General features: G+C 32.6%; 2 protein-coding genes and 1 long non-coding RNA gene across 8 annotated transcripts; 2 read left to right on the top strand and 1 right to left on the bottom strand.

Moving 5' to 3' along the window:
- Positions 1–76: 76 nt before the first annotated feature.
- Positions 77–2,482, bottom strand: LOC108224873 (uncharacterized). The gene is made up of 5 exons (XM_017399618.2): positions 2,318–2,482; positions 1,917–1,988; positions 1,528–1,694; positions 1,160–1,271; positions 77–590 (listed from the first exon to the last, which is right to left on the bottom strand). Exons 1-5 carry the CDS (start codon positions 2,360–2,362, stop codon positions 366–368), a joined length of 621 nt encoding a protein of 206 aa, XP_017255107.1. The 5' UTR covers positions 2,363–2,482; the 3' UTR covers positions 77–365.
- A 5,787-nt stretch (positions 2,483–8,269) lies between these two features.
- LOC108193059 (beta-glucosidase 13) lies at positions 8,270–19,890 on the top strand. Of its 2 annotated transcripts, XM_064079881.1 has the most exons (13): positions 8,270–8,419; positions 16,161–16,353; positions 16,563–16,673; positions 17,185–17,260; positions 17,843–17,920; positions 18,006–18,093; positions 18,173–18,392; positions 18,475–18,590; positions 18,719–18,939; positions 19,047–19,078; positions 19,163–19,268; positions 19,351–19,459; positions 19,544–19,890. In XM_064079881.1, exons 1-13 carry the CDS (start codon positions 8,307–8,309, stop codon positions 19,713–19,715), a joined length of 1,635 nt encoding a protein of 544 aa, XP_063935951.1. In that variant the 5' UTR covers positions 8,270–8,306; the 3' UTR covers positions 19,716–19,890. The 2 variants fall into 2 exon arrangements, with proteins under 2 accessions (XP_063935951.1, XP_017215121.1); XM_017359632.2 differs by lacking the exon at positions 8,270–8,419 and having other exon boundaries at positions 15,930–16,353.
- Positions 8,463–11,279, top strand: LOC108224874 (uncharacterized). Of its 5 annotated transcripts, none has more exons than XR_010284655.1 (6): positions 8,463–9,100; positions 9,229–9,309; positions 9,485–9,587; positions 10,069–10,172; positions 10,285–10,386; positions 10,499–11,279. It is a non-coding gene; the product is annotated as an uncharacterized LOC108224874 (long non-coding RNA). The 5 variants fall into 5 exon arrangements; XR_001807487.2 differs by having other exon boundaries at positions 10,055–10,172; XR_001807488.2 differs by having other exon boundaries at positions 10,055–10,172; positions 10,258–10,386.
- Positions 19,891–21,598: the final 1,708 nt, after the last annotated feature.

Here is a 21,598-nt window from a genome sequence, read left to right as displayed (position 1 = left end):
AATCACCATTTTAACAATTCATATTTGAGACTTGTTTGTGAAGGAAAAAAGTATTATAAATTTGATAACTGAAAAAGATAATAAAAAGTGAAAACTAATGGCATAAAAGTTCTCTAATTGCCTCCAGTTCAAAAGCTTTCCATGGGAAAACTAAGCCCCCAATTTATGACCGGAACAATAACATTATCAACAAGACACATTAGGAATTACACACGAAACCAAGTTTGTGCATAATTTATAACGGATTACAATCAAGAGGCAGTATATGCGCCACTGACAGGGGAGACAACTATGAGGGAGGCGAGTAAATGCAGCATGGATATCCTTCACACACACACGCTGTTGATGAAGATAGCTATTATTCATCATATGCTCGTCTCAGGCTCCACATCTTCCCTTTTTCTCTTCTTTCTTGTATCTGAAGTTCCTTGCTCTTGTTGCTCGGCCTTCTTTAGAGCTCGAACTAAAGCTCTTCTTGCACGAGGGCGCATTTCTCGTACTTGACGCGGAGGCATAGAATAGTCTTCAACGGGCCTGTCTGCAAATGGGTGCTCACTACCAGCAAAAATTCTCAGTTTACGATCTCTATCCTGTTGCAAAGAGTAACGTAAATTGCAATAAACACAGTGGTCAGAAATAAATGGGACAAGTCCTATAATCACCAGAACTTGGGAAAAACACTAAGAATCAGTCAACTCCACTGAAACAGAAAAATATATGATAAAACATATCTTCTTCAGTTATACATCCATTCTTTATGTTCCATAATTTTCATAGAATTTAAATGAAAAAAAAGTTGTACTGGATGGTTGCGCGACTATCATGCACACACACTCCAACCTAAACTCAATTTAACCAAACTAGTATCAGTAAGCAACAACTAAATAGAACTGGTTTATACTACAGGGCCTTTTCCTCGTATTGAATCATCATTTTTTTTGGCTACCTAGCCCCATTACAATTATTTGTTTCTCTAAATAACACTCAGTTACATAAATTTAATAAAATAGATTATACAAACTATACGAGGCCAGATACAGTTCACAAGGGATGTATATAACATAGGTTAAACTTTATTTAGAAAAATGAGAAAATTGAAATCAACCCACATCTGCGGTAACCTTTATTATAAAGCATAAGAAATTTGATACCAACTCACATCACGTAATTTATTTCTTGGCAGCATGCGCATCACAGCTTTACGGATGACTTCAGTAGGATCCTTAGCCAATTGGTCTTTCAAACTCCTTTCTTTAAGGTGGCCAATATACCTACAAATCAGCAAAGTGTAAGCATCTGAATGTTAACTAAATGAAGTGTGAGTAGTCACAAGTTATGACAATATTAATATATGGGTTCGTTATTCAGAACTTCTGAAAATATGCAACTTACATAAACTGTGGACAGTGAACTGTTAGATGTGATTCTCATTTTTCATAGATGGGATATTGGGATGTGCAACAATAGAGAAATTACACAACTAAGGAATGAAAGCATCAATCAAAAGCATGATTGAGTGATACTTACCCTGTATGCCATCTATAAAACTTGTCAGTAAGTTTTCTTCCAGTTACATGAATATCCTTTGCATTAATAACAATACACATATCCCCATCATCACGATTAGGTGCATATGTAGGTTTGTCTTTGCCTTGAATCACAGTAGAAATTTGTGATGCCAACCTCCCAAGAACCTACATAAACCACATTACTGTAATTAGAGAATTCCACGAGGATAAATATCATCTCAGCATCTCTATAACAAGTATAAAAGAAAAATATTACAGTAGCACCAACACTAATTACTTCTATCCGGAAAACTTCTACATTTTTCCCAATATAAAACAAACGAGCAAGTTAACTGGCAGATTAGCTTATATGATGAGCAAAGACACTTCATAGATAAATAAACACACCTGGCCTTTTGCATCAAATACTCTCCACCGCAGACCTTCCAAATCAATCCTCCTTAAACCGGCAAGCGCTTTCTAAAATAAGTCGATAAAACACATTATTTTCAGTAACACAATCATTACAATATAAGCCATCTACAACATTCAATCATCAACTCGTGTCCTAATATCATATAACACACCACTCATTCACAACATTTTCACAAACACATGGCATACATAATTAAAAAATCCTAAATCAAACCACAAAAACACAGGAACAAATTACAATCAAATTAGTAAGAAATGTAAACAAATCAATTAAATAAATCAATCATACTTATATCATATGTATAATACAAAATCAAAAACAGAAAATATATAATGATCCATACAAGAACACAGAAGTGAGGCAAGATATTAACCTTGAGATTGCCTTTGAAAGCAGTCTGAGCTGAAGAAGCTGCCATTTCGCTACTCTCTCGCTCTCACTCGTATGCTCAACTCTCGTCGTCGGATATTGGGCTTGAACTCTAAAACCCTAGCCGGAGAGGATTATTTTGCTACTCATGTTGGTTTAGAAATGTATAAATCTAGGCCCAACCCATTTCAATTGGTTTCAAATCTTTCAAAACGTCAAATGCAAAAAAATTGGCTTTTGGCTGTGGGAATTTCAAATTTATAATAAGGTGCTCATACTTTATTTTCTATATACCAAATAATAATTAAATATTATTGTTGAGAGGAAAATATTAATTTTTTTAGATATTTATAATATATCATTACAATGATAGCATGGTCTTAGGTGATCCGAAACATATATGAATAATAATAGTATGTTTAGAGCATCTCCAACCATTGAAAACCCTTAACTAAAATATGAGTTGTCATATCAAAATTAAAATATATAGCCAACCTCTACAAAAACTCACACTCCAACCATACTCAGCTGTTGTCTATAATTTTAGCCAACCTCCTATGGATGACTATATTTGTCGAACCTCTGTAGATCTGTAAGAAATTTGTAGGATTATTGCACATCATTTATTACCATATTGAACTGATATATTCTATTTTTACAATTTAAAATGTTAAAAACATGCTATTTTTAAATTATAACCAACCAATATAACCAACAAGAGCATCTACAATGCCATTGGTTATAATCGTTGGCTAAATTGGACCTGTAAGACATTATGTAAAATTTGCTGAACCTGTAAGAGCATCTCCAACGGCGTTGGCTATAATCGTTGGCTAAATTGGACCTGTAAGACATTAGGTTAAATTTGCTGAACCTGTAAGACATTTTGCTTCAATGGTACTGGCTATATTGGTTGGCTATAATTTAAAAATAGTATGTTATTAATATTTTAAATTGCTAAAATAGAATATATCAGTTCAATATGATAATAAATGATGTACGATCTTCCTACAGATTTTCTTACAGACCTGTAGAGGTTCGACAAATTTAGCCATCCATAGGAGGTTGGCTAAATTTATAGACAACAGGTGAGCATGGTTGGAGTTGAGTTTTTGGAGCTGTTGGCTAAATTTTTATATTTTAAGTAAGCCAACTCACCTTTTAGCCAAGGGCTTTAGATGGTTGGAGATGCTCTAAACATTTTGCTTCAATGGTATTGGCTATATTGGTTGGCTATAATTTAAAAATAGTATGTTATTAATATTTTAGATTGTTAAAATAGTTAATATCAGTTCAATATGGTAATAAATGATGTGCAATCTTCCTACAGATTTCTTACAGACCTGTAGAGATTCGACAAATTTAGCCATCCATAGGAGGTTGGCTAAATTTATAGACAACAGTTGAGCATGGTTGGAGTTGAGTTTTTCGAGCTATTAGCTAAATTTTTTTATTTTAAGTATGCCACGTCACCTTTTAGCCAAGGGTTTTATATGGTTGAAGATGTTCTAACATTGAAGCACAGCGTCTTATAGGTTCAGTAAATTTTACATAATGTCTTACAGGTCCAATTTAACCAACGATTATAGCCAATGCCGTTGGAGATGCTTTTACATAATTATTGTAAAAGATATGTTTTGATTGCAAATATGGGAAGGATTGTTGGGTATTAACCCAGTATCAATTAGATTTTGATTTGAGTTAGAGATTTCAAAATTGGATTATAATTGGAGTTAGATATTTCAGAATTAGATTTTAGTTTAGTTAAGTTTGAAATGGTTATATATATAGTCATATTATGTTTATTATTTATGTTCAACATGTAGACTTAGGTATCGCTCGAGAGCGGGTGATTGAGTATTGTTAAGTCCGAGTATCCTAATTTGTCTAATTGTATTATTAATAACTAGTTGAGAAGCCGCGCGTTGCGGCGGCCTATAAAAATTATATTAATAATTCAATATTAATATTTGTAGAATAAAATAATTTTGTTGTTGTCTATTAAAAGTATATTAATATATTAATGTTTCAAAATTAATATTTGTAGGATTCAATAAATTTTTATTATAAAAATCTTGATTTAATACCAATACTAATATATAAAATTTGCAAATTTGGACTATAATTCATGATGAAAAAAAAAAAATTATACACGTAATTAACAATTTATAGCATAACGAATCTTAATTTTATCTGTTTTTTTTAAAGTAATCACGTTCTTCCATTGTCACCTTCCACCAATTTTTTTGGATCGATTGTGCACAAACACATCTAACTTAAATATGTGAGATAGCGGTCTATAACTACCACCATTGCTTGTAACAACCTTTATTTTTTAATACTGTATAAACAAACTTTACTTAAAAGTTTTTTGAACGGTGCAAATAGATAATGCATGAATAATTTTTTCTTCTATACAAAGTAAATCATATAAAAATTAACAACAACAAACATGTCTATTATAAAAGAATAACCAACAAACATACATCACTAATAGTTAATTTATTGATATCAACCATCAATATCATGTCAACACTATATTCTTTTCCCGTGTTTGGATTTGTCGACTCCAATATAACGGTCTATAACTACCTTTCCTTGCAACAACCTTTATTTTTTTTAGTACTATATAAACTGCATTCACTTATCGTTGCAGAAGAACGACACCTCCGAGTTAGAAATCGAGCAAAAGAACTATCAGCAGAGAGAGGCAGGGTTGTAGTATTGAGAGAGATGAGGTTGTGTTTAGATGGTCCAATACCCTACGATCTATAAGGGTATTAATAAGTGCAGAGAGACTTGTGTGCTACTCTTTTCCATAATTAAATAATCTGAAACAAAATCAGATTAAAACTTTCAAGCTACTATATTCCATAAATAATTTGTATTTCCCATAATTAAATAATCTGAAACAAAATCAGATTATAATTTGTATTTCCCAAAATTAAATAATCTGAAACAAAATCAGATTAAAACTTTCAACAAACTATATTCCATAAATAATTTGAAACAAAATCAGATTCTAAAACTTGCTTCTAATATACCTGAAATTAAAAAAGGTAATTCTAATTTTTAATATTTTTCATCCAAAAATTCCAGAAAATTAGAAAAATAGAACAGAGCGATGTGAGAGGCTCCACCTACACGCCCCTCGCTTCTCCTTTATATAAGTATATTTGTAGTATTGAGAGAGAGGAGGTGTGTTTAGATGGTCCAAAACCCTACGATCTATAAGGGTATTTATAGGTGCAGAGAGACTTTTGTGATACTCTTTTCCATAATTAAATAATCTGAAACAAAATCAGATTAAAACTTTCAAGCTACTATATTCCATAAATAATTTGTATTTCCCATAATTAAATAATCTGAAACAAAATCAGATTATAATTTGTATTTCCCAAAATTAAATAATCTAAAACAAAATCAGATTAAAACTTTCAACAAACTATATTCCATAAATAATTTGAAACAAAATCAGATTCTAAAACTTGATTCTAATATATCCGAAATTAAAAAAAGTAGTTCTAATTTTTGATATTTTTCATCCAAAAATTCCAGAAAATTAGAAAAATAGAACAGAGCGATTTGAGAGGCTCCACCTACACGCCCCTCGCTTCTCATTTATATAAGTATATTGATGATTTCTGATTTTTAGCATCATAATAGCCATTTGTGTTGGCTTTTTTTTTTTTATTAAAAAAACTAATCTCGACTCTACGTCGTCTAACAAAACTAATAATCATGAATTGATAGTCATTTGTGTGCTTTCTTTATTAAAAGAAACTAATCTCTACGCCTAACAATACTAATAATCATGCATTGAGTAATGAATCTGGTGACCAATATTTTATCACCCCCACTCTCTCTGGGTGGCGAAGACGGCTGCATGCCGCCTAAGTACCTAAATAATTTATTGTTTGGTCATTTAGTACTAGTTGAGAAGCCGCGCGTTGCGGCGGTCTATAAAAATTATATTAATAATTTAATATTAATATTTGTAGAATAAAATAATTTTGTGGCTATCTATAAAAAGTATATTAATGATTCAAAATTAATATTTTTCGGATAAAAGAAATTTTATATTATTAAAATCTTGATGTAATAACAATAATAATATATAAAATTGCAAAACTGGACTATAATTTATGGTGAAAAAATGAAAATAAATTTATACACGTAATTAACAATTTAATGTACGACGAATTTTAATTTTGTTTGTGTTTTTTTTAAAAGTAATCATGTTCTTACATCGTCACCTTCCTCCAATTTTTTTTTGGATTGATTGTGCACAAAAACATCTAACTTAAATCCGTGAGATAGTACTCTTCTTTCTTGTAACAATCTTTATTTTTTATTACTGTATAAACAGCTTTCACTTAAAAGTTGCTTGAACGGAGCAAACAGATAATGCATGAATAATTTTTTCCCGTGTACAAAGTAAATCATATATATAAAAATTAACAATAAACATTCCCGATAAACAAAACAAATATTATAAAAGAATAACCAACAAACATACATCACTAATAGTTAATTTATTGATATCATCCATCAATATCATGTGAAGACTATATTCTTTTCCCATGTTTGTATTTGTCGACTCCCACATAGCGGTCTATAACTACCTTTGCTTGCAACAATCTTTATTTTTTTAATACTGTATAAACAGCCTTCACTTATCGTTGCAGAAAAACGACACCGTCGAGTTAGAAATCGAGCAAGAGAACTATCAACTATCACCAGAGAGAGAGGTAGGGTCGTGATATTTAGAGATAGAGGAAGTTGTGTTTAGATGATCCAAAATCCTACGATCTATAAGGGTATTTATAAGTGCAGAGAGACTTGTGTGCTACTCTTTTCCATAATTAAATAATCTGAAACAAAATCAAATTAAAATTTTCAAGCTACTATATTCCATAAGTAATCTGAAACAAAATCAGATTCTGACACTTGCTTCTAATATACCCAAAACTAAAAATGGTAATTCTAATTTTTGATATTTTTCTTCCAAAAATTCCAGAAAATTAGAAAAATAGAACGGAACGATGTGAGGGCGCCACATACACGCCCCTCGCTTCTCCTTTATATAAGTATATTGATATTGATAGTTTGATTAATAGTACAAGTTGGGACAGTGATTTTTTCTGCATCACATATTTTTATATGCGCGCTTTGTATCAGAAGTTTGAATATCAAATTAATCCCAACATATCCACCGTTGACAATCAACGCACAACACAAACACGTATAAATCATAGACAACAGTACGTACATATATACAAGGACAAGCAACGACGATGCCCAACAAAACAGTTTTGCTTGGAGGATCTGCTCGTTGTGAAGGCCTTGCAGGGATACTTTGCAACCGCTTGCAATTCATTATGAAATTAAATATAACTTTTAATATATTTTTTCAAAATTATATTTGTGATTGCGGATATGATTTCTAGCAAACGCATATATGATCACAAATGCCATCTTTGTATTTTTGCAATTTTCTTCCATAAAATAGTATTTTTGCAAAATTTTAAAAGAAATATAATATTTTTACAAAAAAAAATAATTTAGACTTGGGTATTTATGAAAAACACCTTCAATTTTTTTTCCAGTTTAATAAGTAATATTGTTTTGCTGAAGACTGAGGTTCATGAGTTGAATGACACATTTGACATACGTGTTAATGCCATGTCTTATTTTGTTAATGTCTAATGACTCGATACATGCACGCAGATCGGCCGATTGCAGAGTATCAAATAGCTGCTGGAATATTTGAGGAGGAAATTGTCAAATGAAATATGACATTGATTAATGATGAATTATCATGATCAATGAGCAGGACTGTCTCAAAGAATCCAAACTTAGGACGGCAGACGGACATGCTACATCCATAAATGGAAAAACCAGCGTGTATTTATAATATATACTTCACTTATACTCCTACATATATATTCATCACTTTTGTTCATACATACTTCTCACAAATTCGGGAGGAAATGGTGAAATTGATGGTCCTCATAGGCCTTTCAGCTCTTTCTTTCTGCATTGCCATGCCAGCTGACCATAGTCCCAGTTCAAGACTTTTACCTAGCTCAATCAAACAATCAAGGTATTTATAAATTTTATTAGCTAGATTTTTGTTTTCATTTATGTCTAATCACTACTAGAAAAATGACATTAGACATCGCACTTTAGACATCGGTTAGAAATACCCCTGATGTTAAAAGTATATCTTACATCAAATAAATCAAAAACGATGTCTATTAACAATCTAAACATCAGTTATTGTTAAAAATGATGTCTTATTCCCAGTTTCAAAAAATGAAAAACAACCCGCTCATTATTCCCCCTTATTACAGATATATTCCTCCTTAACCAAATTTTATTTCCCACCTTCACCAAAATCTTATTTCCCCTCTTTCTTTCTTTTCTTCTCGGCTATGTCTCTCGAGTCTCGACTGACGACTTTCTCGACCCTCTCTCTCTTTTTCGACTCTCTCGACTCTCTCTTCTCCCACCTCTACTCTCCCTATCTCGTCTATCTGGTCTCTCTCACACCATCGATCTTGCTCCGACATTCATATAGTAGTTAGGGTTCAATTGGGTAAACCCTAATTTGTTTCTATTGGAGACACAACTCGAAGAAATTAGCAACTTGAAGCAATTAGTAGATTGAAACTCAGCTCTGAGAAACGCAACCTGCAAATTATAAGTTCGATTGGGTTTAAGGGTTTGATTGGTTCAATTGGGTTTTAGGGTTCTTTTCCGAGTCTCCATCTTCTTTTTCAAGGTATCTTACTTTCTTATAAAAAAGTTCAATTAGTTTTGTGGTTCTTGTTCTTTACTTTTATTCAATCATAGTTCTACATCTACTAATTAGATGTGTCTACCTGAGTCCTGTCTTGTATACATATGCAGGGAACCAAATCAGAGATGCCATGGTCATTGCAGTATATTTTTTTTTGTCTTGTTCACCTTGCTGTTTACGGAATCTTTCGAGTAACAACACTGAACTATAAGTCTCTTTAAAGTTGAATGTTAAGTGATAGATTTGACTATGATATGTTTCCATCGTGTTAGTACTAAGTTGAATAGCAAAGACTCTTTACATTTTTGTATCAGTTTATTATAGTCTCTACTAATTTGTCAATTATTATGTTTATGTTTTTGGCAGTAATATGTTTATGGCTGGGTCAAGAAAGTACTCTGTTTGTTTATATCAGAGGCTCACAGAACTAGATGGATTTGTTCTCTCATTCGACCCAAAACCCATCCCGGTCTGTCCTAATATTCTGCTCCTGCTATTAGTTTCAGGCTTTCAGCTTCCTAGTACAATTTATATATGTTTTTATATTTGTGCGCGGTCTAATATTTCATGACAACAGTTTTAAAAAACAATGAGCTGCAGTAAATTAATTAAATACTCACACGTCCAATATTTATGTTCATAGGACTTTGGATGATAGCATAGCGTTTTTTTTTTCATTTAACAATTCTATGACATAAATCTGTCGGGATTTATTAGGAACTGACATGAATTGTTGATGACTATTTATCGACTTTAATGCAGCACCTTCTTTTTTCTTTCACTCATCCCGTGATTCTACAGTGGAACTTAATTTCTTTTAGTTGTAACTTGATTTAGATGTGAAAATATCCAGACTGTAAGCTAAGTAATTTTAATAAAAATAGATTATAAAAGATTTTGATTGGAATAACTCGATATTAGTTTTATAAATCTCAGGGTGTCTTGGACAGGGGAGCTACTTCTATTTTCCGTCCCCTGCATTCTAGTTCCTTTTTCCCCATCCGCTTGAGATTTTATGGTGCTAGTCGGTGACTGGTTCAAGCAAAATCACATTGTGAGTTACCTTTCTTGTTAAGCTCTGTATATTGGTTAGACTTTGTGATATATGCTTAACTTTATTGTTCTTTTCTTTCTTTTAGGAGTGCTTATATTATTGACTTCTGTAGGATTTGAAATCAATTTTGGACAGTGGAATAATCTTCCCTTTCCAGATGGAATTGTTATTAAAGGACTGTCAGCAAACTCGTAAACTTTTACCATTGATCAAGGTGATTTGAGCTTGACATATCCAAAAAAAAAAGTTGCTAGTTTTTTTTTGTAAAGTTAAAGCACATTTCTAATGTGATTCACGGATTTGTGATTCTCGAAACTCATTGGCAGGTAAAACTTATAGGTTCCGGATATCAAATGTGGGCCTTACTACCAACCAAGCACGTTCAATCAGGTACGGACCTGCCCAGCTACATATTGCCTTGCAGATTGTTGCTATAATTTTATTCATCTAGTAATGCAAAGTGCAAAACGAGCAATAATGTGTATTTGTGTGTATGTGCACGTCCATGCGGCTGAGCTCTGCGCTGATCTGCACGTTGAATATGCCTTGTTTAATTTTAATATGAAAAATGCAGACTTGGCTCTTTGTTTAGTCTCAAACTAGCAAACAGTTCTCTGAGACCTCTTTCTCTAACCTGGCTCTTTGTTGAGTGCACCTTCTATTGTAGTGTGGTTATTCTTCTCCTACTCAAGCTGCTGATGAAGTACCTATAGTGTCAAATGATATGATGCCTTCTGATTTACTTCATGCAGTTGCAAGTCAGGTTTTCTGGATTCCAAAAAGTTAAATGATTATCCTCTTTTACTATTTCATTAAGATATAAGCATGATTTATATATGAGAGCTTGTGATTTGACATGGCATAATAACTTCTCTACAGGCTCTGCTAAGGAGGCAGAGTTTCCAAAGAGAAGAGTCTCCTACTATGTGCTGCAAGCTAGAGACATTTGCTAGAGTTTACAAGCTAGGCCAAAAATTTTGGCAGTATAATTTGATGGATTAATGGATAATGTAATTTTGTGTTTAATCTGCATTGGTTGTGTTGATATCAATGTAGTTTTGATATTGTATGGTTTGGATTATGTAGTTGGTTTCAATATTTGATGAATGAGATAATGTATTTGACTGCTTGAATGCATGTTTATATTTTGGTTTTCAGTTTTGATATATTGCTCTTCAGTTTTGGTATATTGGTTTTGGTAATATCAGTGTTTTGGTTTTGGTATTTTGGCGGATTACAAAGCAGGTGATTCATGGCTAAAATTTAAATCAGAAAACAAAAGAACTGATGTCTAACAGGACAACAGACATCGGTCATCTTAAAAGAAACTGAGGTCTAACTCGGTAAAACAAATTAGGCACTAAAAAGAAATGATGTGAAAGAGTCATATAGACATCATAAATTATAAAGAACTGATGTCATAACATGGAAAGCACATCATGTTCACTAATGCATCGATGTTAAAGCTATAAAAGAACATCAGTACCTCCAACAAACTGATGTTAAATGGACAAGTGGACATCGGGGTTTTTAAAATAACCGATGTCCATGCCTTATTTTCTTTCACATGTCATACATTTAAGATGATATAAATAGCATATCAAAGCTATATTCAAATGATAATCATGGTAATTTATGGTGATTTTGATGCAAAGACATCGGGTTTTTATAAGGAATCGATGTCTAAGATGCTCGCAGACATCGGCTAAAAACCGATGTCTAATACCCCTACCTTTCACATCACATGCGAAGACATCAGTTCGGTTTTCAATAGACATCGGTTTTTAGCCGATGTCTAAGCCCTTTTTTCTAGTAGTGAATGAAATTGAGATAAAATTCTAGAGTGATTTATATCATTTCAGAACTTGGGAACAGATTGTTTAAATGTCATGAATTTTGAAGATAAAATAGTATATGTATTATTATGAGAAAAATGCTCAGCTAAAATACATTGATGACATGGAACTAGTCAGCTGGTGCATTAATATCAAAATTAATTAGCAGTTTATCTAAAGGGTTCTACTTTGACATAAAGGATAAATAATATTTTTTTAATAAACTGTATCTTTATTATTTTAACCTTTATTTAAATCAGGAAGATTTTCGTGGTCCCTGTACAATAATAATACTGCAAGAAATGTAGATTACTAAATTACTTGAAAGCCTCAAAAACATATATATCATAATAATTAAACATACCAAACTTTGATGTGACAAATGCAATGTTATGTTAGAGGTTCTAAATAAATTTGCTATTAAATTTCATACAAATAACACTTGAGACTAATATAAATGCGTAGAGTTAGTTATTATTAATTAAAATATAGCAAATAAAAATGAGAGGGCCGGTTTTACTTAATTTGGGACTATAATACTTTTACTTTAAAAAATTCAAATCAATTTAGCTCAATTTGAATTCGGTAGAAGTTATTGGTCATAAATACCATCCTAAAATGATCAATAGACATGCACTCTTATCCTAATGACGGAACTAAATATTTCTTAATGTTGTGTTTGGTTGGGGAGAATGGAATGGAATGAAATGATATGAGTAAATATACTTAAATCTAATAGAGATAAGAAAAAAATTTTGAAAAAAATTTGAGAGAATGCAAAATTATTATGATGAGATTTGAGAAGAAATTAAGGAGAGAAGAGAATAGAGCATTCCATCTCAAATTGAAGGTGTGATATTTAACACATGATGTAAAGAATTAAATGGAGGAAGAAATAAATTTTTTTAAAAATTTTCCATAAAATAATTTATTTTTCATTTCATTCTTTTTGCAATCATTGTTCCAAGCCAAACACTAACATAAATATTTCACATTTTCGTACTGGAATGCAGTGAGATACACTGTCTACAGTCTACTACCCGTTGAGGGCGCATGAGTATCAATACTATTTAAGTGATCTGCATGTTCCCGAAAACAGCACTGAAATAAAAGGTTGTGTCACTATGATTGTTAGGTAATCATGGCTCTCTGTTCAGATCTAGCTCTCGTAAATTTGGGAAATAAATATGCGGCCATGCTCAAGTCCTCCAAGCACAAATTTTCATGATAGTAAATTACAATAAGCATTTAATGATACCAAGAGAAGATAATTTAAGAAAAACGACGGATATATTAGTATACTTAAAAAAGTATTGTAACGTTACTGACATGAATATTTTGTGATATTTTAAACATCTCTAACCCTGTTATCTAAAATTGTTTGGCTATAACGTATTTCAAAGAGTTTGTGTAAAATTTATTGAATTTTTAACACGTTTTACTTCGATGATACATATTATATTGATCGGTAATCTATCAAAAATGATATGTTATTATTATTTCAAGTTATTAGAAATAAAAAAAATCATTTTAATATTGTAATATATGATGTGAAATATTGCTAGAGAGTGGTCAAATATCGTCAAAATCAGTTCGGTTGACTATGTTTCTAGACAATGAGTAATGTGTTGTTGATTTCACATATCATCTATATTTTTTAATTATGATATGATTTATTGAATTTTAATAAGATTTTGGAGGGTTGAAGGTACTATATGCACGTAAACATCAAACTAAAATCAAATATTTGTCAAAAAAAATTTGGACAATTGAATTCCAAGAATCAAAATGGAAAAGAGTCTGCTGCACTGAAATAGCGAAATCTAACTGCATCTATAATCACATAGTATTTTTTTTATGCTTTAAATTTTTTTTCTTTCTGAATTATAGTGTTAATCATATATTTTTATTCAAAAAAAGAAATTTTAAAAATAATGATTTTAACTATACAGTCAAAAGACTTGGAAATGTATGCCAAAAAATCAAAAGACTTATATTTCAAAACAGAGAGGGTATACACTACCAAGTACTCCCTCTGCTCGGGAATATGCGTGTTTTATACTGTATCTTTTTTTTAGTCATCCGTTATTGACTTTTAATGTTTAAATTGATTTTTTTTTATCAAAAATTAAGAAAATAGGCTATATGTACTTTATAATAATATAATTTTTAAATATATTTTGATTATAATATACAATATATATAATCCAGTTAAAGTTTGGTCAATTGAATTATTGAAAGTCAAAAAAACGAAGATAGGGTTCTTCAAGTAGCACAGCCATGTTCGAGATTGGTGATGAGTCTTTTGTTTACTACATTTTCTTATGTTGCACAGATTTCTACAGTACATTGGGTAGTAGTACTTACTAGGGAGGGGACGCAGAATCCGAATCCCATGGTGCCAAAATTTGCAATACGCAATCTTTTATCAAAAACATGATTTTTAGCTTTTAAAATTCTTATGGCCATCCATGAACAATGCCTTATGCCAGGTCCGCCCCTGGATACTCCCTCTGTTTTTTTTATATGACGCTTTGACTTTTGGCACACACTTTTAAGTGTTTTGACCGGGTAGTTAAAAATATTATTTTTTAAAATTTCTTTTTCTGAATAATAATATATGATCAAAACTTTTATTCAGAAAAAGAAAATTTTAAAAATAATATTTTTAATTACCCGGTCAAAGCACTTAAAAGTGTGTGCCAAAAATCAAAGCGTCGTATAAAAAAAAACAGAGGGAGTATTATAAATGGATCTATTTTGAATAGGACGCGGAAATCTTATACGTCCACTTGCTATCTAGTTAGCTGGTATCAATTCAAAACTCACGATTACAAGTAGCCAAGTGTATAAGCTTTCACCCTGCACCCGCGGTAGAACACATCCAAATGCACATTTCTAAGGGGTTGTTTAGTGCTCACATCGGTCTCTTAGGAAAGCCAGATGTTTAAGGAAAAGTCAAGTCATACAGATGTAGGAGAGAGATTTGACAATTGACCGGATTGAAATAGCCGTTTAAACTCAAAAAATTTATTTTTGAAAAAAAATATAACATGTGAATTAATCGATTAAGACAAATTGGATCGGATTTTGCAATTTTTTATTCTGCAACATCTCAATATGACATGAGCGTGAATGGGATTTAAGAATCATTTTTATTTTTTTTTAAGTGTAAATATCACTTATTTTGATCCTTTTACTCCATATATAAGATGGATCTTGGAAAACTATTTCTCCATATATCCATCAATTTTTTTTTATATAAAATAACTAAATTATTCCGCTTAACAACTAAACAAATTGTTACGTTAAAAACAGTTTTAAAGCCCAAACACATTTGAAAACTAAAATCACACAGCACCAATAATGTTCGGTTCAATTTTAATACTGCACTCCAACAAGCTAACACTTGATCAATATTCAGTAGATCTCTATAATACCTGCCGTATCAGCGATTTATAATCAATAATAATGTGGACATGTGCGCCTATTGGAGTTGTTGATATTTTTCCTACGTAATTGCCAATTTGCCCCACCTCTTACTTTGAAATATTTAGCCCGTGTTCGGACAACGGAAGGTGTTTTTTTTTCCCTTCCAAGTATGGTTTGCAGTGTTACAAGTGAGTATCTGTTCTAATAAAATCTCGGGTTGAGTCATGATCGAACTCAGGATCCGGGACAATGGAAATTTTACTTCTGTTTAAACTTCCGTTTTTCTTGATCCGTCTGTGTAAAAAAATAAAAAAAAATAAGAAATATTTTAAAGAAGTCGTGAGAAGGAGAAGGAAGTTGTAAGTAGAAAATACTGGCTTTTCTTTATAATTTCTATTTTTTTGTCAAACACTTTAATAACTTATAATTATTAATTTACTTTTTACCTTGCCCCTAAAATCCCCGTGCCATACTTATATTATGCCAACTAGCTACATGTTCAAGTATAAATACCCCCCTATCCTCCCAGCAATATTGCACTGCAATTTCACCTTGTCACGCAACAAACAAACTCCTAGAACCAAACTAAGCTGCTAGAGATGGCTCTGAGAAGTTTCTCCACGACGGACACGAGTCTGTCCTCCGTCGTGGCTCGAAAAAATCATCAGCTCTCGTTGAGGCCCGCAGAGGCTAACCAGAGGACCCTGTTTTCTTCTAACAGGAAGGTCAAGTCTGGTGGCGCCTATGCACCGTTGACCATCAGGAGCTGGAAAGGCCATGTAGCACCACCCGAACAAATCATCGAGCATTTCGAAAATGGAGTCATTCCTACTAAAATCCCCAAGGCCAAAGTCGTCACCAGAAAAGACTTCCCCAAGGACTTTAAATTCGGATGCTCAACCTCAGCTTTTCAGGTAAAAAATCTCCGCTTCTGAAATTTTGCAGCATTATCCGTCTTTCGGTTCAAATAATTTTACGTTGCTAAATTTTATTAATTTATCAAGATTTATTAACTAATGGAAGTTAAATATGTACTGTTGTTATTATGTTGAGACCAGAAGTCCGTAGTTCAAATATTAATTTATCGTGAATTATTATTTAATCGAGGTTTAACTGTATGTAGACCGAAGGATCGGGAACAGAGGGAGGGAGAGGGCCAGCAACATGGGATGGATTCATTCAAGATAACATTGCTGGACTTGATATTGCTGTTGATTCATACCATCGCTATAAGGTACACGTGATTTTAATGGACTTGGTCAAATTAGTGCTCCTGTTCTTTCCGTGTAATAATCAAATGCTGAATCTCACCTGCTGTAGTTGGAATCATTCAACCACCCATTTGATCTGTAAAATTGTGGTGTCTGCAACATTCCTTGATAAAGTTTCTAATAATACTAAGTACTCAATTATTGTAATTTGTACTATAAAGTTTATTGCACGAGGCCGGGATGTATAATGTAATAATGCTAACATATACTTTAACATGTTGGACATGATTTTAAATTTCTTAATTTACATTCTTTTACGGCTTTATATTTTTTAAATTAATCGTTGCTAGCAGATCTGTTATAAGAATATGATCCTGGTAAGCCCTCCTCCTCCTAACACCTTGAGGTTTTAGGAGGAGGGCTTACCAGGATCATATTCCAACAAAAAAGTGATCAGTTTAGGTGGGAAGACAATTATAAAATTTTAATTTTTTTGGCGATATAATGTGAACTCCGGAAATGTGAATCCAACAGGAAGATGTGCAGCTACTGAAGAATATGGGAGCAGATTCATACAGATTTTCCATTTCCTGGTCCAGGATTCTTCCGGGTACTTGCTTTCTCATTCCATGAATTGTTTCCGATTTGTTTTATAACAAGACTGTAATTTTACTGAATAATTGTATAGCGAGAACAGACATCGATTTTATTTAATACTCAGCAATACAGACATATGTTTCTTCTGCTGATTATATTAATACAAATGTTTAACAAGTCACTCAAAATGCTGTTAAATTACCTTTTGGCAAGTAATTGGTTAGATGGGATTATTCGGAAGAATAGATCGTACCATTAGTCAAACATGTTTTAATATTTTTTCACTTCGATTCACCTAATATCAGTTTTTACACTTGATTTGGGGCTTCGGAGCAGGTTAGACAAGTTCAGATTGAGATAAAAAAAAAAAAAGGGTAGCTTTATAAACCCCCATGATTTTGACATGGAGCTTAGATATATCATTTCTAGATAGAGATGGGTGGCTATGGCTTTATATAGAATACTATTGACACGTGAAACATATATAAACTCGTCGTTTTCATGTTGCCTGGTCCATCTATATAAAAGAAGTCAGAAAGCATATATATTTTCATGTTTTAACATGATGATCAATTATTCAATGATACAAGTGCAGATGGGACAGTGAGTGGTGGTATAAATCAAGAAGGCATTGATTTCTACAACAACTTCATTAATGAACTTATTCAAAATGGTATGCAGGTTTAACTTTCTGTTTTTTTTATTAAATTCTAAATGCTTATTTTTCAACACTTGATTTTGTAAATTTGATGCTGCAGGAATTACCCCAATTGTTACACTATTCCACTTTGATTTGCCATCTGCCCTCCAAAACAAATACAGTGGCTTCTTGAATAAGCAGATTGTGTATGGCTTTACATTTTAGAATTAAATACAAATTGTATGTTGATTTCTCGGGCTTATAGATTTTGTTTGGTTACTACAGGGATGATTTTAAAGCATATGCAGACCTGTGTTTCAAAACTTTTGGTGACAGAGTGAAGCACTGGAGTACTATCAATGAGCCACAAGTTTTTGGACAGTATGGTTACAGAATCGGGTTGAAGGAAGCCAGAACAACCGCGGCAACCGACCCTTTTTTAGCTACCCACCACATTATATTAGCCCATGCTGCAGCAGCTAAACTCTATAAACAGACTTATCAAGTGAGTACTTTGTTCATATAGTGCATGTTGTGCATTACCTTGTTTATTAGTTTCTCACTCACCTCTCTTTGGTCTGGTGCAGCCCACTCAGAAGGGAGAGATCGGTATTTCACTTGTCACAATCTGGTTTGAGCCTCATGGAAATACCAGGCAAGACATTGATGCATCTGAGAGAGCTTTTGACTTCATGGTTGGGTGGTAAGTTTACATTATTATGACATAGCTAGCTATAATATTTATCGTCAAATATTGCCACCACCGAGCTATACCAGTAATCTGTTGTCGCTATTTTTTATCCCCTATCAATTTGTAATGTATTTATTTAGGTTATTGGAGCCAATGGTGCACGGAGATTATCCATTCATTATGAAGGCTCTGGTGAGGGATGGCCTTCCAACATTTACTGATGAGGAAAAAGCTCTGGTTAAGGGCTCTTATGATTTTATTGGAATCAATTACTATACTTCCAATTATGCAAAGGATATTCCATTTACTCCGGATTATAATTACACTAATCAGGCTCAGTTTCAACACGCGACATTAACAAGTAATAATTTCAATATCCTTAAGAATCATTGCATATGTTTTAGTTTATTTGATTTTATCCATGCCATTTCTTATTTATCAATACTATTTTACCTTGCCTTTCTGCAGCTGACCGTAATGGAGTGCCTATTGGAGAACCAGTAAGATATTTGACATTGCACTTAAAAAGCGCACACACACACACACACACACATGTTGTAAACTGACTTCTTCTTGGTTTTCAGACCCCTGGGAGTGATGCAATATTCGTATACCCCCAAGGACTAAGAGATGCCCTGGTTTACATAAGCAAAAACTATAATAACCCGAAACTATACATTACTGAAAACGGTTAGTTAATCATCATAGCAATTGTATCTTCGACAAGAACTCTACTTCATTCAAAGTATATAACTTTTGCAACCAACAACAGGGTATCCTGATAAGCGAGATGACACAGTTCCAGTAGCTGAGGCCATAAAAGATCCTAAACGAATTCAGCATATTCTCAGCCATCTCTATGCAATAAACGAAGCAATGAAGTAGGTCCTAATCTAATAATTAAAATGTCAAGTGTTTTTTTTTTTTTTGTTAATATGTAATGCTCAAATAATTGTGGCTTGCAGATTGGGAGCCAATGTAAATGGTTACTTCATGTGGGCATTGATGGACTGCATGGAGATGGGGCAAGGCTACAACGTGAGATTTGGTCTCTACTACACAGATTATCTCAACAATCTCAACAGAATTCCCAAAGAATCTGCAGGCTGGTTCAAAACCTGGGCCACAGCTAAATGAAGTCGATGATGGCTTTTGTTGTATTATCATATACTATTTGGTGTATGATTTTTAGTTGCTGAGTTTGTTGTGTTAGTGTATGATTTTCCTGAGCCGTGACATTTCATCTCTGCGGCATGAATAATAATGTTTTGTTCTGCTTAATTTAATGAAATAAAAATGCTGCTTTTCATTCTGCCGTAAGATAATCATTTACCGCGTGTGTTTTTTTCTCGTTTACGTGTGCTTTCACTTGCAGGAAGCTGAAAAAAAGAGCTCAAGGCCACTGCAATAACAATCTAACGAATTAACAGAGGTTTTTACACTTTGTTAACAGAAATAAGTATTTTCTCAAAATGGCAGCTACATATACTAATTTCGGTGAAAATAAGGCAATTTTTCAAAATTTCGATATGAATTGATCCAATTTATTACACAGACAAAATTTTTGAGTTTAACGTCCTAAATGAATTGCTGTCCCGAACCTTAAACCTGTCAAACGGGCTGTAAGACAGCTACAAAATGGGCTTGTCCCTGCAAAATGGACCTCAATTGACTACTACCATCTGTTAACTAGTGTAAGTAACAAATAGGGCCTCTTACAATGCCAATACTACAAAATCTCGTACATCCACATGACTCGCATTAAGATTTTTCACGTAAGACCTCCATTACTTAGTAAGATAATGGCATGTTTGGCGGGCATAAATGAAACTTATATTGACAAACAGAAACAATGTGTAATTATTTTCTAGTATATATCGGTAGGTGTTTAATATTATTTATTTATATTTAGTATTTACATAAATAAGTGAGCCGAGACTTAAAAAACCCGATTTCTGTATATATAAGTTTAAAGTACTTATTTGTACTTATAAATCTTAATTTGCTTCTAATTTCTAATTTACTTCTTTATTCTGAATAAGCATTTATTTTAAGTTCATCTAAACGGTCCCTAAATATTACTCCCTCTGTCCCAATCAATTATATACGTTTCATTTCACTGCTCGACACATTTTTCAAGCCTCTTATAAAACATAGTTCTACAACTTATTTTTAAGATTTTTTTTTATAAAAATATAAATGTTATACTTTTATACAAAAAAAAAAAATTTAAAAATAATTTACAGAACTATATTATATTGAAGCATTAAAGTCCATCGCACTATTGACTGGGATGGAGGGAGTAAGGAAAAAGTTACGCACATAATTTAGAAACGAATTATTTATTTTAAAAAATAAATAAGCCAAACAATGCACAAACTCCTATACACACATTCCCTCTATTTTGAACGAAGCACATTCCGTAACAAAAGTCTTTCCTACATACGTAATCATCTCAACTCTATCCATAATGGATGAGCATGATCGAACTGTAAATCACAGTCAAAATTGCTGAAGTTAAAATTAAACCGACTCATCTTTAGCACTACACTGGCCACGAACACATTCAATACTTTTGTTAATTCATTGAACTTTATCATATATATATACTCTAACTTGATATAGATGTGTTTGAGATCTAACTCAAGATTTTGTTATTTATTCAAATAACTAAAAAAAATAAATTATCCAATACAAATTAAATATAAAAAATGTGATTAGGTAGGATGGTAAGAGTTTTGAAACCCAGGAGAACCTCGAGACGGGCTTACACGGGTCTAAATGAGGTCTAGTAGGATTGGGATGAGGTCTACTAGGGCTAAATTTTGACTCTTAAGATTGTTTGGAGCATGTGGAGGGCTTCTGAGGAGCCTCGACGAGACTCTAGCGGCCCCGGGCAGGATCGATTGAGTGAGGGCGAGAGTGGATCCCAGTGGATGATTACATATAAAAGCGAAGAGGTCGGTTATATATGATTTTTCTTAATTTGTATTTGAATAATTGAGACAATTCCGAATTAT

Source organism: Daucus carota, chromosome 6, assembly GCF_001625215.2.
Source record: "Daucus carota subsp. sativus chromosome 6, DH1 v3.0, whole genome shotgun sequence".
Classification (NCBI taxonomy): domain Eukaryota; kingdom Viridiplantae; phylum Streptophyta; class Magnoliopsida; order Apiales; family Apiaceae; genus Daucus; species Daucus carota.
This window is presented reverse-complemented; position numbering and strand designations above follow the sequence as displayed.